The sequence below is a fragment of the Taudactylus pleione genome, unplaced genomic scaffold (genome assembly GCF_031769625.1).
Source record: "Taudactylus pleione unplaced genomic scaffold, aTauple2 ptg000393l, whole genome shotgun sequence".
Lineage (NCBI taxonomy): Eukaryota > Metazoa > Chordata > Amphibia > Anura > Myobatrachidae > Taudactylus > Taudactylus pleione.
The window spans coordinates 9,503,596-9,520,320 of NW_028284794.1; the positions used below are offsets into that span (position 1 = coordinate 9,503,596).

At 48.3% G+C, this 16,725-nt stretch overlaps 1 protein-coding gene across 1 annotated transcript in view; it reads left to right on the forward strand.

Moving 5' to 3' along the window:
* The first annotated feature begins 4,423 nt into the window (after window positions 1-4,423).
* Window positions 4,424-16,725, forward strand: part of LOC148507465 (2-acylglycerol O-acyltransferase 3-like) — a 50,121-nt gene continuing 37,819 nt past the window's right edge. The window contains exons 1-4 of the mRNA XM_088446109.1: window positions 4,424-4,448; window positions 6,824-6,898; window positions 12,365-12,457; window positions 15,782-15,889. Of these exons, the coding sequence (XP_088302235.1) occupies window positions 4,424-4,448; window positions 6,824-6,898; window positions 12,365-12,457; window positions 15,782-15,889 (301 nt within the window). The remainder of the gene's footprint in view (window positions 4,449-6,823; window positions 6,899-12,364; window positions 12,458-15,781; window positions 15,890-16,725) is intronic.

Below are 16,725 nucleotides of genomic sequence, written 5' to 3' on the forward strand. Positions count from 1 at the left end.
GTTAGGCTAGGGGAAGGGGGGTTAGGGTTAGGCACCCCCTGGGGGAGGTTAGGGTTAGGCTAGGGGAAGGGAGGGTTAGGGTTAGGCTAGGGGAAGGGAGGGTTAGGGTTATGCACCCCCCCAGGGGATTTAGATTTAGGCTAGGGGAAGGGGGGGTTAGGTTTAGGCACTTAGAGGGGGGATTAGGGTTAGGCACTGGGGGGGATAGTGTTAGGGTTAGGCACCCCTAAGGGAGGGTTAGGGGGTAGAATTAGGTTTGTGATACTTACCTTAGGGACGATCGGGATTTTCACCCTTGCCGGGCTGCCACTGTTGAGATTTGAACCGCCGGCCATGTGTCTGGCGGTAATACCTACTACACCCTGGTATTACTATATCCTAACTTCCTATAGGAACAAAAGTAATTATCAGTACCAGCTTTCAATTAGATACAAAGAAATAAACTCATATAAAAATGACTGTAGTTACATTATACTGTTACACTTCTTCCTCTATTCATAGCTGCTCGCAGGAGACATTAGCTATTCAAATGCTGTAGAAGTTTTAAATATATCCTTAGTATGAAAGCTCTTATTTGTTCCACAAAAAAGTCTCACAATTTAAGAGCACTTTTAATGGCAAATGGCTTGAAATGTCTTTAGTCGTTGTAATGCTCCTCCAGCCCCTTTCAGAGTATAATTAGGGCTCCTAAAAACTGATCCAGTCTAGCAGGCTGAAATAGAGATTATTTTTATGTGTGCTTAAGCACCGATATATCACACTTGTATTTACCCACAGTCCCGGGCACTCTTTTTGGTTTCCTTTAAGTATGTAATGGCTAATTCCATGGGTCCTCTTTATGTAAAATCACTTTTTCTCCCTTATTCTCAGATGCCGGCTTCGTGAATAATAAAAGACGGCCGGTCACAGGCTGCGTCTTAGCAGAGGCCATTAGATTTGAGTTCTGCATTCCTTGCTCCCCGCGTATGCAAATTCAGCTAAGTGACATCAAGTCAGGCGATCGCACGACAAAGCATAAGCACGCCCACTTTGTCTTGGCGAGCGATCACTTCGCATTTATAGACGCCCACCAGCCTGTCTTTATCCGCCCACTAGCGTACGTCATCTCCAGGAAGTATACACATCCATCAGTACATCGGGAAACATCGGATCAGACCACAGCGCTTATGGTTGACTGTACCCTACTGCAAGCATTGCGAGCAGTTCTGTGTAAAAATCAAGCAGGTGACATGTACTCTGACGCTGCCTGTTAATTATGCATGCCTCTGAAACGTCATTGAAACACTCAGGCACGCCTGCGTCCGCAACTCCACTCCCCCGTTACTACTGCCCTGCCCCTGTTACCACCCACAAATAGTCTCTCCTGTCACTCATTCCACTGGGCTGTCTTTGCTGGGCAAGAGAGCGCTACCGGATTGCTCAAACTAGTTTGCGCATGTGCACTGCAATGCATGCGCAAATGCATAACATCGGCCGCATACGAGCGAGCGGCTGCTTGCTAATGGGTCTGAATCAAGCCCTAAGTTCATTGTCATGGCAAAGAGGAACTTTGCAATTAATTGCAATTCATCTGATTACTCTTCATAACATTCTGGAGTGTATGCAAATTGCCAGAACTGTAACTAGACTTTTTGGTGCCCTGTGCCAGAGAGAGCATTGGCGCCCCCTCCCGATTTTTTTAAATGGGGACATAAGATAGTGCACCTGAAAAAGGGCCATGGCCTCATGGGGAAGTACCAGGGAAGAGATAGGGGAGGGCAGGAGATGCTGGAGATAAAAGAAGAGGAAGCTACAAGTGAGAATGATCATAAACAGGAAAATTGACAGGCCCAAACAGTGCCCCCTGTCCTGCGGTGCCCTGTGCCATGGCACAGGTGGCACTACCCTAGTTACGGCCCTGCAAATTGCCATCATAAAAACTGAAGCAGCAGAGTGTGAAAACCAATACTTGTGTCATTCTCAATTCTCAATTTTTAAAGCAGCAACTATTTTAAAGGTAAAACCAGCTTGGTTTTACCTTAAAAATCATCGCTGCTTTAAAAATACTGGAAGACTTGCAAGAGTTCCCGCAGCAGCTGAAGATCGTACCCTATTACAAAAGCCCCAGGGACTGTGGCCCTCGTTCAGAGTCGGTCGTACGCCTAACGACCGCAAAACTGAAAAAGGAAGCAATCGCACAGCCGGTCGGTCGCAACCAAAGTGACGCCCATACATGAACAATGCACCTCCTCTAGCTAACGAGTGATAGCAGCTAGCGATCGAGTCAGTCGTTGTCAGTCGCTGTCAGTCGCTGTATGTTAATTTTCTCCTGCTGCCGCTTGTGTTGTTTGCAAATTACACCAAAAATTATCAAAAAAATCGCATAGAATAAGCCATCCCCCTGAAATATATTTCTTCTTATTATTCTCTAATGCAAACGCAACTATATCAAATACAAGTCAATTAGCAGTGTTAATAGCAACAACAAATGATTATTAGCTGCTTGCATTGTGTGGCCCAAAATAGAAACATCAGACATAACATCAGTCACATTCGATAGTATCGATTGTACTCTGGTGCTTGAGAGAGCACATACCCAACCTCAAGCTGTACGATCAGCCAGGCCTCTAACCTGCTCGCAGAGTGACGTTTTACTACTTCCGGCCTTCTATGTCGGTCGTAGCAGGTAATTTATGTACGCCCCTAAAACGCCCTGAAAACGGTGAGGAACACCTGCGTTTTAAGACCACCACCCCCGTCAACACCCACAAATGGCCTTTCATGTCAATCAACTCTCGGAAGCCACTTCCTGATCGTAAGCCGTACGATCAACGGCATTTTGGATCGCAAGGTCTCGTACGCACATGCGCACATGCGTTTCCAAACCATACGCATGCGTGCAAATCGCGTCACCGCCCCCCCCCGCTGCGGGGGTTACAAGGGTTATAGCGGGGGGGACAGGAGGGGTGAGCGGCAGCCGGGAGAATTGCCTGCCTTCCCGGGAGGTCGGGAGCGGCACCCAATTTTCTGGAGGCTCCCGACCAAATTGGGAGGGTAGGCAAGTATGCTCTGAATGAGGTCCTGTGTGCCTGATTCACTACGGTTCGCTATTCTGCTTATATGCAGTTGCTAATATGAGCGGTGATATGTAAATAATTGCATTCGCATTGCGATCGCAGCCAAACATTAGGACGCCCACTTCCCTTTACACACATCCGTATACTTGGGCAGCACAGCGAAACAATCGGTAACATCGCGTAACATCGGACCCATGCGCACAGTTAAGGCAGGTCAGAACTCACTTAGGAATTGCTTACTTCAGCGCACGGTACGAGGCCACAGGCTGCGTAGGGCATCGCAGTGGCTAATTTATGCATGCCCCTGCAACACCACTGAAACGCACTGGCATGCCTGCGTTCGGCCGACCACCCCCCCGTCACCACCCACAAACGGCACTTCCTGTCAATCACTCTGCCACAACCGATCCGGTGACAATTGTACACTTCTACAAACGCGTGGGGTACTCATAGACAAACACTGGAGACGACCAGGGAGAGAGAACTGACTGTCTTTACAAGTCTGGAGAACAGAGGCCTCATTGTCTAGACGCAGTAACTTTACGATGCAATTAAGGGCTCATTAACAAAAGTAACTAGCCTTAATATAGACAACTCACCACCTTCAGTGAATCTCTGAGCTTCCTCACAGCGTGCAAAGCTCTATTTTATAGGCTACAGTGGTTTATTGGAAAACCAACTATTCAAATTTTGATTGAAAGGTTTTTGTGTTTTTTTTTAACCATTTTGCAGGTCAGATAATTCAGTCAATTGCTGGCAGATATGTTGAAGATTAATATTGAATGAGTAATAAGTTTAAAGGTTGTGTAGGGACAGAGGTTATCAGGGCAACTCTCTGCAAAACACACACAACGTAATAAAAGCAAAGGGCAGACAAATTGTTAAAATGTAGGCCCGGACCTACCAGGCACAGGAAGGGTTAAATTAGGAATGCATTGCTGCTGTATTGCAGGAGGATAGATAAGGGTAGGGAGAAGAACGGTTAAATAATGACCTATGTATTGCAGGTATAATGGTGACAGAAGGAGGGAATGTCTCATTTTAGGCTGGAGATGCTTGGAGCGGGAGCTGTTCGCTGCTGCAGCGACACAAGGGTTAAATCTCTGTGTGTTTATAGGTCACAGTCCTTTCAGTCCATCAGTAACATGAACAAAGTTCAAAGCATCAGATAGTGAGATACTGGAAGGTTGCTACACACCAAGCACAAGAACACACACTCAGCACACATACACTCAGTGTGACACTGATCTGCGGAAATACAAAGACACACAGACACACTGAGAGAGACACGCGGGCAGCGCACAGCCTATGTGGCACCCGGGCCGCACACACTGATGGGTGGATGGTAAACTCCACAGAGGGAATACATGGGAGAGAAGTTACTGCTGGACGGTGAGTGTGTTCTGCATGTATACACTGTATGTGTCATGTGTCCTTTGTAACATTCACGCCTGATATTTGTTGATGTTTTCCATATGGGGCTGATTGGGAATTGCAGGCCAGGCAGCTGCAAGGTGCTCGCATGGCGTGCACGTAACTCAGGGCCTGATACAAAGTATGCGTCAGAGGCGCACTGCACACGCGCCAAGTTTGATTACCGACGGCGGCCGCGCTGAGGATTTGGATGCAGAGTGATTGACAGTCGGTGAGCGTTTGTGGGTCGGAAACGGGGAGGTGGCGAGTCAAAGGCAGGCGTGTCGCGACCGTTTTGGGTGCGCGTCCTGGCCAGCGACTGTGTCTGTGTGCGCAGTTGCAAAGGCTCCCTGGGCTGAATTCCAATGGACATTCTGAGCAACCATGATGGCGCAACCGATGGCGCATCGTTGTGCACCAATGGCGGATCAGAGACACAGCCAATGGGCGCCTCTATAAAAATCACGGTAGCTGCGAGACGAATGTTGTGTCAATGTAGTTAGCAGGTCGATATGGTAGTTTTGTTCTAATTGTGCCCTAAACCCAAACGGCAGCACTAAGTATAACGGCAACCCTAACCCTAGCGCTAACCCTCCTGAAAATGTCGACATTATGTCAGATGTCGCATTAATGACGTCTACATCTTTACCATGGCGACATCAACAATGTTGACCTTCTGGCCGCTGACAAGGTGACTGCATAGCCCTAGAAAGGCTTGGAGAGGCGCCAGGCATGTCCTTAGATTACAGCTAATGACCGTATTCCTACTCACAGCCTTCTCTTTTGTGACACAATAAATTTACTGCGCTGGGGGCGGGGGAAGCTCAGGGCACTTTCATTGCTGAATGCCAAAGCTGGTTGGCTCTTCTTGACCCATTTGGTTGGATTTGCTCCTAACACCTAACTTTAAATGGGACCCTCACTGTATTGAGGTGATGCATCTCTTTGTACGGGTGACATCATTGTCTGTGTTCAGGACACAAATCTCTATGTACAGATGACATCATTGCCTGTGTCCAGGTGATACATCTCTATGTACAGATGACATCACTCCTTATGTCCACGTGATACATCTCTATGTACAGATAACATCACTGCCTGTGTAAAGGTGATACATCTCTATGTACAGATAACATCATTGCCTGTGTCCAGGTGATAAATCTCTATGTACAGATGACATCACTCCCTGTGTCCAGGTGATACATCTCTATGTACAGATTATGCCATAGAGATGTATCACCTGGACACAGGGTGTGAGGTCACCTGTACATAGAGATGTATCACCTGGACACAGGGAGTGAGGTCACCTGTACATAGAGATGTATCACCTGGACACAGGGAGTGATGTCACCTGTACATAGAGTCTATGTACAGGTGACATCACTCCCTGTGTCCAGGTGATACCTCTATGTACAGGTGACATCACTCCCTGTGTCCAGGTGATACATCTCTATGTACAGGTGACACCACTCCCTGTGTACAGTAGATACAGTAGATACATGTATATGTACATGTGAGATATCACTCCCTGTATACAGTAGCTACATGTATATGACAGATGACATCACTCCCTGTGTACAGTAAACACATGTATACAGTATGTACCTATGTTTTGTGCAAAGAATAGTCCTGGCACAACTGCGCTCTGATGGAGATGGTGATGATGACACCAAGCCTTACTAATAGAGGCAGTCTGACAGCAGAGATTCATACGACACCGCATCCGGGCAGAAATGCGCATGTAGTTCCATGCACGCAATGCCGTAGCAATTATGGGTGTGTTTTTTTAAATCCTCACTGACAATGTAGCTTTAGAATTCTAACCATGCTGTTACAACGCCATAAACAGATGTGTCCTCATAATGCTGTGGCTCTATTGGCGCCAGACCGCCCCTCTCAGGTGCCAGGTGACTCGGCCGCGCAGAGCGTCTTCTTTTGCTCATAATGTGCATCTTATTCTACTTTGCTACATTATAGTCATCATTTTGATGTGCGACATTTGTACACCGGGGTGCGACGGAGCCTGAATCTGCGTATGAAGGTCTCCGATGCAGGGGCCGCGGCTTTTCTCACGTCCAATCACGTTGTGCTTCATCTGCGACTTTGTACACAAGTATAACTCATTTCTGTGCAGTAAAAGTCGCAGCCCAGCCTCCCTAGTACACGGCGAGGGGTGTTTCGCTGCGTCTGTGATGCAAATAAGATGCTAAATTTAAAGACATTTAAAGAAAAGACGGTACACTTCACCCCTCAGAGTGGCTCAGTTATACGCTGCGTCTAGCGATGTATGGTGAATGGGCGCTAGGTGTATGAGGACACATCTGTATGTCATAAAGTGCAAAATTGTGGTAAAGCCCCCAAAGATACCATCTGGGGTTTTACCGCAGTTTCCATATGTACAAAGCACCGGTGGGTAACGCCATCTTCAGGTGGTCTTCTATTCAGGGGCCAGATGTACTAAGCTTAGAAAAGTGATAAATGCAGAGTGATAAACTACCAGCCAATTAGCTCCCAACTGTCATTTTGCAAACACCGCCTGTGAGATGACAGTTGGGAGCTGAGTGGCTGCTGGTTTATCACTCTCCAGTTTATCACTTTTCAGAGCTTAGTACATCTCCCCCCAGGACACTCCCCAGAGAGGGATCCAATCGGATCCCTCCCATCTACCCCGATGGCCTGCGTCTTTCTACACTTGCGCAGAAGGGCGCCAGATAGACATCTGGGTGTAAAACCCGGAATACCCTCTATCTGGGGGCATCGCAAAGGAGAGATATTATCGGAAAAGCTGTCCAGTCCGATATTCTAAGTACATACCGCGGTAATCGACGGCGGTAAGTACCCGATTAGAGGTGGGATGTACCACATCGCGGATGCAATGCTTAGGGGGTGAGATGTACTAAGCCATGAAGAGAGATAACGTTGAGAGAGATAAAGTACCAACCAATCAGCTCCTAACTGTCATGTTATAGGCCGTGTTTGTAAAATGACAGTTTGGAACTGATTGGTTGGTAATTTGGGCCTGATTAATGCGATTGCAGCTGTGCAATGGCAAAAATACGCTAATGCCGGCCAAAGCACAGCCGGCATAAAGACGTCCACTGCTGCCTTCTCATATGCATACAACATCGCTTACCTGCGTAAATATCGTAACATCGACACACATCGAGCGCCCATCTTTCCCTTGCGGAAGGTCTGACCAGCTGCAGACTCAGCAGCTCTCCTGACACGCAGAGAGCTCTCATAGCAAGGGCTAATTTATGCACCCCCATGTGACGGCGTTTAATCGGTCCTGACACGCCTGCGGTTTTCTAACCACCCCCCTATTACCACTCCCAAACGCTGACTACCTGTCACTCACTTTGTGGTGAATTCCTATGGGCGTCCTCCATCACAATGCAAAAGCTTTGCATGTGCAGTGCGGCTTATATGCAATGCGCAAATGGCAAACAATCGCTCAATCTGCGTACATAATCGCCATTGCGTCCAGCGCTAATTCAGGCCCTTTATCTCTCTACACTTTGGGGTAAATTTACTAAGCTGGGAGCTCTATAAAAGAAGCGATGTCGCCCACAGCAACCAATCAGATTCTACTTCTCATTTATCTAGCACCTTCTAGAAGATAATACCTGGAATCTGATTGGTTGCTATGGGCAACATCACTTCTTAATAGAATTCCCATCTTAGTAAATTAACCCCTTTATCTATCTTCCAAGGCTTAGTACATCAACCCTCTGTGAGTTACAGTCATTCATTCTCAGTAAGCATCTCTTCATGTTCAGGTAATGATACGTAGGACTTACCCACCCCAGTAATGGAATAGTGGGATGATCTCTGGGAGACCCTTCCTATGGGGAATGCTTGATGTTTCTGGGTCTCCAAAAAGGAGTATAGATGTGTCCTCTTATACCTAGGGGGTATATTTACTAAAGTGAGAGTTTTTAAAACTGGAGATGTTGCCCATAGCAACCAATCAGATTCTACTTAACATTTATCTAGCACCTTCTAGAACAGGGGTGGGGAACCTTTTTTCTGCCATGGGCCATTTTGATATATATAACATTATTCGCGGGCCCAGTGCAGGCCACGCCCCCTCCGTGTGATGTCACACGAGGTGGGGCCACAATCATCGGTGATTACAGCAATGCCCGGAGCATCCTGAGGATGCTCCAGGGAGCTGTAAGGGCAGCGGTGTGACCGTCTTTAGTGTCCTAAGGACGCTCCTGGCGGAACTGCTGCATAGATTCTGGCTGCAGGGTACCATTCTAGGCACCCTACTAGCCAGATGAGGGTAACAGAAAAAAGCTCAGAGGGCCAGACCAAATGATTCCGCGGGCCTTATAAGGCCCCCGGACTGGAGGCTCCCCATCCCTGTTCTAGAAGATAATAGCTAGATTCTAATTGGTTGCTAAGGGCAACATCTCCAATTCTAAAAACTCTCACTTCAGTAAGCATACCCCCATGTGTCTATACAACATACGGAGTGAGACACCCTGCACGACTAATGCTCAGCATGGCCAAGGCACCCGGGTACTGGTGCGGGGAGGCAATCGGGAAGCCGACTGTCTAAATACCGGCAGCCGGCTTCCCGACTGTCTTATCCCGGCAAGGGTGAAATGCGGGCGTCTAGATGTAGACGCCCGCATTTCCCCGACGCCGGGAGACCGGCGCCCGGCATCACGATCATAGTGATTCCGGGCTCCGCGAGCTGACAGCTGCGGGGGGGAGGGTTAGGTTTAGGGCTCCCGTGGGGGACTTAGGGTTAGGCACCCCCCGGGAGGGTTAGGGTTAGGCTAGGGGGAGGGAGGGTTAGAGTTAGGCACCCCCGGGGGGGACTTAGGGTTAGGCACCCCCCCGGGGGACTTAGGTTTAGGCAGCGGGGAAGGGGGTGGTTAGGGTTAGGCACTTGGGGGGGAAGTTAGGGTTAGGCACTTGGGGGGGAAGTTAGGGTTAGGCATCCCTAAGGAGGGTTAGGGTTAGGGGGGTTAGGTTAGGTTAGTGGATACTTACCTATCCACGATCGGGATTTCCAGCGCTGTTGGGCTTCCTCAGCGTCGCACTCTGCTCCTGTCGGGCCGCTGCTGACGGGAATCGAAACGCCGGCCTTGCGGCCGACGGTATTTCATACCGATTCCCTGGTGCGCCAAGAGGGTTTATTTTGGCGCGACTGAAGCTACAGTATAAAAGGCCACATCTGTAACTGTGCAATGAAGGCCATTGTGAAGCGCAACTGCTCCATTTCCCCAGCGAAGAGAATAGAAATGATAGCTAGAGTTTTCTATGAACATCAACAGACCCTACGCGTTTCATTGAGACGGTATGAGTACACATAGCTGTATAGCTGCCACTGAACTACTCCGAAGGATGATTATTGCCGTGAGCTCATCCTCACAAGTGTTTTCTTGAGTTGCATGGTAAAAACCAGACAGCTACAGTATTGATAAAGTAGCAAAGTACAGAGATCCTCAAGGACAAGAGTGATATATAGGGCTCAGCAGACACTGCTAGGAAATGATGGCTGCGTCACATTACTGTAGATCGTGTAACCAGCAGTGCCATCGCTACAAAACACTATATGGTGTGCTAGGTTCTGTCCTGGAGAAACTGCTCCTGGTCGCAAACCATGGAAGAATGAAGAGCAAAACAAACTAGCAGAGTAGCGTTAGCACAACCTTAAACCCCAATATATGTATGATCACACAAGGCAAAGTCTATAAGTGATAAGATAAAAGTAACGTAACTCAATCACTGGAGCAGGATGGCAAAGTACCCTCAGCATTCTGTCTCCAGGGATCTCCCTGGTCTGCTGGGTTCCAAAGGATTATTGGGAAAGTGCTAATATGCTCTTATTTGATAACTGAATGCCGTACAGCAGCAACTTGAATCATTTTTTTTAACCCTTAAATTAAGTTAGGAAGGGTGATTTCTTTTGTCTAGATATCCACTTGCATTATATAACTACGGCAGTAACAATATTTTGCAATCTCCCCACATTAAACTGAATTTTTTTTGAATATTTTAAACAAATAGTCCAAGCTTTGGCCATATTCCCATAGCCCAAAAAGTTGCACGCAAAATTGCTGCAGAAGTGTCTATTGGCTGTCGCCCATCTGCGACTCTATGCAAATGCCGCTACAGACACTGCGTGGCTGCTGGCTGTCTCTGTTGGGTGTATGTGTTAAGCCTTGGAGAGAGAGTTAATGTGGATGGAGATTAAAGTACCAACCAATCAGCTCCTAACTATCATTTTTTATCAAACACATCCTGTGACATGGCGGGTAGGAGCTGACTGGTTGGGACTTTGGACCTCATTCAGAGCTGGTCGCACAGAGCGTGTGGTCGGTCTGAATGAGGGGAGGACCTCTTGAATTTTCAAGACGACCTCCTTTGCGGTGGTAAGGCTGTGGGTTAACACCCACAGCCTTACGACCGCCTAAGGTGATGGTCGCGATGGTCTAGACCATCGCGACCATCGGGGCTTACGACGAGACCCTAGGGTAGGGTCTACCTTGTCGTAAGCCCCGGAGAGCTTTTGGCTCTGTCTGAGCCGGAAGCTCTCCACTGACATCACTAGTGATGTCAGTGGGGCCGCCCCCAAACGGTAGGCGTTCCCATGGGAACGCCCCCGTTTAGGCTGCCTCCCCCCCCGGCCCGCCTTCCAAACGGGGCGAGCTGTCAATCAACATCGACAGCTCGCCCCCTTTGGATCGAGACCCGCTACGACCGGCGCTGTCGGTTGTAGCGGGTCTCACGCATGCGCACGACGGTGCCGGCACCGTCGTGCGCATGCTCTGTGGGGGGCCATCGACCCAGTCCGAGCGCATCGGCGCTAACGACCAGGTCTGAATGACCCCCTTTATCTCCATCCAAGGCTTAGTACATAGATCCGCGACCGATGCTATGACTTTGTATGCAGTTGCTTGGATTGGCGAAGCCGTCGGTGGGCGTCTCAATACAAATCCCGAGCTGCGACATTTGCAGAATTATCCTCCATCTCTGCTGCTGCTGACAGAGTGAAAGACACTTTGGTCAGCCAATCAGCTGGGGTGGGGTGACTGGGTCCTACTGGGTATTTCCCCTGTACCCTTTGTTTTTTGTTTTGTTTGTTTTTAACAGATATTAATGTCCATTTTCATTTTTACTTTACATACCACAGTTTTAACCAAAATAATAATAGTTATGTTTTCTAAGTCCCACTGAGAAAGATATGTGCGCCTCATCATAGGAATACTGGGCCTAATTCAGACCCGCTCGCGAGCGCTGAGTGATCGCAAGCGGGTCGATGTTGGCCAAGTGCGCATGCGCGAGACCCGAATAACGACGGCCAAGCCAAGCCGTCGTTATGGGTCTCGCACCAAAGGGGGCGTGCTGTCGATGGTGAGAGACAGCACGTCCCCTTTGGTGGGCGTGCTGGGGGCGTTGCTGCCCAGACGGAGGCGTTCCCATGGGAACGCCTACCGTCTGGGGCCGGCCCCACTGACATCACTAGTGATGTCAGTGGGAGTGATTTTGGCTCTGATAGAGCCAATAGCACTCCAGGGCTTGCGGCAACGAGACCCTACCGCAAGGGCCCCGTCGCAAGCCCGATGGTCGCGATGGTCTTGACCATCGCGACCATCATCATGGACGCTTGCATAAGCTGTGGGTGGTAACCCACAGCTATGCGAGCGTCCAAGAGGCCGCAAAAAAAAAAAAAAAACATGCCCTGATTCAGAGCGGGCGCTCGTTCAGAGCTGTTCTCCCCTGAGCTCACTTTGTGTATATCTGTGTGTAAGCATTAAGCCATGCTCATGCCTGCGAAATGAGCGCACGACTGCCCTTAATTCAGCATAAACAAAAGTGACACAAAGTGGCGCATGTGACGATGACGACTGACAGCTTGTCATGCTTGTGTGCAGGTGACTCCGGGATGACGTTTGCGATGGAACCTATGAGGAAGCATTTGCTGGCCATTAGCGTTTTTCAATGGGTGCTGACCTTTCTTCTGATGGGTAAGTGGGGCAAAGGTTAGAGTGTATCTGTACCTGTCCTGTGCTTTCTGTGAAACCTAACGATGCAATTTAAAGCCAGAACCACACATAATACCACCCTTGGGAAGAAGCACCTAGAAAGATGTGCCCCTACCTCTCTGTGGGGGAGATGGACTAAGCCTTTGAGAGAGATAAAGCAGTGAGTGATAAAGTACCAACCAATCAGTTCCTAACTGTCACTTTTCAAACACAGGGACAGATGTACTAAGCTCTAGAAAGTGCTAAATTGGAGAGTGATAAACTACCAGCCACTCGGTCCTAACTGTAATGTTTCCAACACAGCCTGTAACATGACAGTTAGGAGTCGATTGGCTGGTAGTTTATCACTCTCCAATATATCACTGCTCAGAGCTTAGTAAGCCTGTAATATGACAGTTAGGAGCTGATTGGTTGGTATTTTATCTCTCTCCACTTTAGCTCTCTCCAAAACTTAGTACAGCTACACCTAAGTCACTTTTAGGCATTATTTAAATGGTGTTGACTTAGGAGACTTTTTGGAACTAATTTCATGTGGTCATTCTTAAGGGGAGATGTATCAAACTTTGGAGAGAGATAAAGCACCAACCAATCAGCTTCTATCATTTTTCAAACACAGCCTGTAACATGACAGTTAGGAGCTGATTGGTTGGTACTTTATGTCTTCATCTCTATCTAAACCTTGATACATCTCCCCCTTAGCCAATGTACAGAAAACTGTCAGCTACAGTAGATGACATCGTAGCAAATGTAGGGAAAAGGGGATCACAGCACTGGGTTAATATAGTAGTCCTTTTTCTGAAAGACCAGTATTCCTATAAGACTTATAGCAGGGGCGTATTTAGAGAGGAGGGGGCCCGTGTGCAAACCCCATCACAGGCCCCCTCCTCTCACCCTGGCAGCCGACTGAAGTGAGTGTGCCCAGAGCCTACTGCGCATGCGCAAATCGCCCTGGGAAATGGCATGGCTGCCATTTTCCTGGCGTTTTCCTCAGCACATGCGCAAAAACGCCAGAATAATGGCTGCGGCGGCCTTTTTCCAGACATTTTCAGCTGCGCTGTGAGACCAGACGCGAGACCTCGGAGAGGTGTTTTAAATAATATGGGTGCAGGATGTGCTGTGCGGGGGCCCCCTGGACACGGGGGCTCGTGTGCACCGCCCACCCTGCACCCATTATAAATACGCCCCTGACTTATAGGTCCATGTATTAAGTGGAGATAAGGGAACCAAATGAAAAAGGCAGAGAAAATTCTTGTACATATCGCCACTTGATATGTACTAAAGGGTTCTCTCTGCCTTCAGCCTGCTAGGACTAAGGGCAGGCTAGATTATCACTTACCGTCTACTGTCTGCTCCAGCGCTGGGTTTGGCACTGTTACCTGCCGTAATCTGCCTCTCCTCATGTGAAGACCAATGAGAAGCAGGTTGCAGGAGGTGAAGTGAATAACACTTGTCTGTTTGTTAAAAAAAAACACAGCTGAAGCTGCACGGGACTCGGGGACTGGAGAGGAGACCGGAGAGGTGACGGGTGAGAGTACTCAGCGCAGTCAGTCGCAGTATGCGTCTCTGCTGTCACCACCGAGGGGCTGACGTAACACTCGCTCTCCCCGATGGGTCTGTTTTTAGTACATATCGTGTTAGCCACCTCTTGCTTTGCAATGACAACCGACAATGGCCCTCATTCAGAGCCGTACGCTCTGAATGAGGGCCGCCCTCCATAATTCTGGAGCGTCCTCCTGGACGCTCGTATAGCTGTGGGTCACCACCCACAGCCTATACGAGCGTGCAGTTTGATGGCCGCGATGGTCGTGACCATCGCGACCATCGAAACTGCGAGCCGGAGCCTGCGGTTGAGGTTTTCAACCGCAAGGCCCGGAGTGATTTTGGCTCTATCAGAGCCAAAATCACTCCCACTGACATCACTAGTGATGTCAGTGGGCCGGCTTCTGACGGTAGGCGTTCCCTTGGGAACGCCCCCGTCAGGGAGGCACGCCCCCGGCACGCCCACCAAAGGGGGCGTGCTGTCAATCAACATCGACAGCACGCCCCCTTTGATCAGACACAACGAGCGAAGGACTTTCCTGCGCTCGTCGCATCTTGCGCATGCGCATGACGGAGCTCCCGCCGTCGTGCGCATGCGCAGTGCACAACATCGACCCACTTGCGAGCGGACAGCCGCTTGCGAGTGGGTCTGAATCAGGCCCAATGTTTTCTCCATGATATAGTTATAGTTCTCAAAATATAAAGATACACTGGTGTTGCACCCTGGGCGTAGGATACGTTATTGAAACAGAGGGAGAGCGAGAAGAAATAACTCCCTGCGTGGGCCACTCTTATTTTATTTAGAACATAACCTTTATTTTACTTATTTAAAATGATTCCATTGGGAGTAACGACGGACTAACATACATACTGTATAACATAGTAATAATATTAGTAGTAAGGAATTTTGTGAGGCTTGAAGGTTAGCCTTCCATTTAATCTTATACACTAGATGGACCGTAGGGAACTCTAATCTACTTCTGGACATGCTTATTACACTTAGGCCCTCATTCAGAACCGCTCGCAAAAAGCGAGCGCTCGCTCTGAATGAGGACGGCCGCTTTTGTTTTGAAAGCCGGCCTCCTGGCCACTCGCTAAGCTGTGACGCTGTCTCGTCTACCGCAAGCCCCAGGTAGCTTCCTGCTCTAACAGAGCAGGAAGCTCCCTACTGACATCACTGGTGATGTCAGTAGGGCCGCCTACAAACGGCAGGCGTTCCTTCAGGAACGCCTCCATTTGTCCGGCCACCCCGCCTACAAAACGGGGAGAGCTGTCGATCAACATCGACAGCCGCCCCGTTTGCAGCGAGCCCCGGAGCGAGTTAATTTGTCACTCGCTCCGGGGCTTGCGCACGTGCACTGCGAGCGCTGCGCGTGCGCAGGCCCTCACCATCGACCCGCTTGCAAGCGGGTCTGAATGAGGGCCTTAGTTACAATTTCACTTTGGAGGATTTTATAGTCCAGTCTGATCTACCAGCAAACTATCTCACGGATCCGGACAGGACAGTTAGGAAATGTATGCAGCTGAAACATGCCACTTCAATGAATCGCATGGAGATAAAGGGGGCTGGGCTCTATTTTATACAGAACAGGACCCACCCCTGCACCACAGGGATTAGGTGAGCAATAAATTGGTAAATGATACCCAGGGTAATGGTTCTGGCGTAAATTGTGTCCAAGTCTACATTAACCCTACAACGGGCATTTACCTGTCATTGAAGTGTAGCATTGTCATGAAGAATTGCCTAATGTTCCCGTCTCCCACCAGGAATCTTTTTCACCGTAGCCCTTGTGTATTTGTTGTTCACTTCCTTGTGGCTGATCCCTGTGGTCTACTTCACCTATCTGCTAATCGATTGGGACACTCCAGAAAGAGGTATTGACACTGTTTATTTCACTGCCTGTCAGACAACACCACCACCGATAAATCTACTTGCCTCATTTATCACTTTCCCTCTAATGGAGCATACACACGGTCAGATTTGTCAGACTTGTCAGATTTGTCAGATGAACGACTGAACGATTGAACGATTTGAACGATTGAACGATTTTTGACTGCATTAAAATGAATGGAATCGTCCAAGTCTGACTGCAAACACATCAGATGTCAGAAATCGTTATCTGACCATCGGGAACGCGCATCGTTGATCGTCCATCGTTCAGGCATGTCAGATATGAACGATTTTCCATCAGATATGAACGACTGAACGATTTTTAAATCGTTATCGTTCATATCTGAAGGAAAAATCTGATCGTGTGTATGCACCATAAGATTTGGGGCTATATTTACTAAAGGTCGATTTTAATCGATTTAAAATAAGTGATAGATGTTGTGTTTCTGGGGCTAAATCACACATTTCTGAATACTTAAAAAACCAAGTCAAAAATTGTCTGTTAGTAAATGTGGGATTTAGCCCCAGGAACACAACATCGATAATGATCGATTTTCAATTATTTTAAATCGATCAAAATTGATTAAAATCGAACTTTAGTAAATGTAAACCATGGAAACAAAACAAATATCATCACTGAATTTCTACAAAAGCAGGTGAAAATTTTAATTTTCACCTGCTTTTGTAGAAATTAAGTTTTCGGGACGTTCATCACCTTTCCCTCCCAATGTGGCCCTCTGTTCCCATACACTAGTACGGGGACAGAATTCATCAAGCTCCGAAAATACAATATTTTCTGCGCTTGACCGAGGGAGCATTC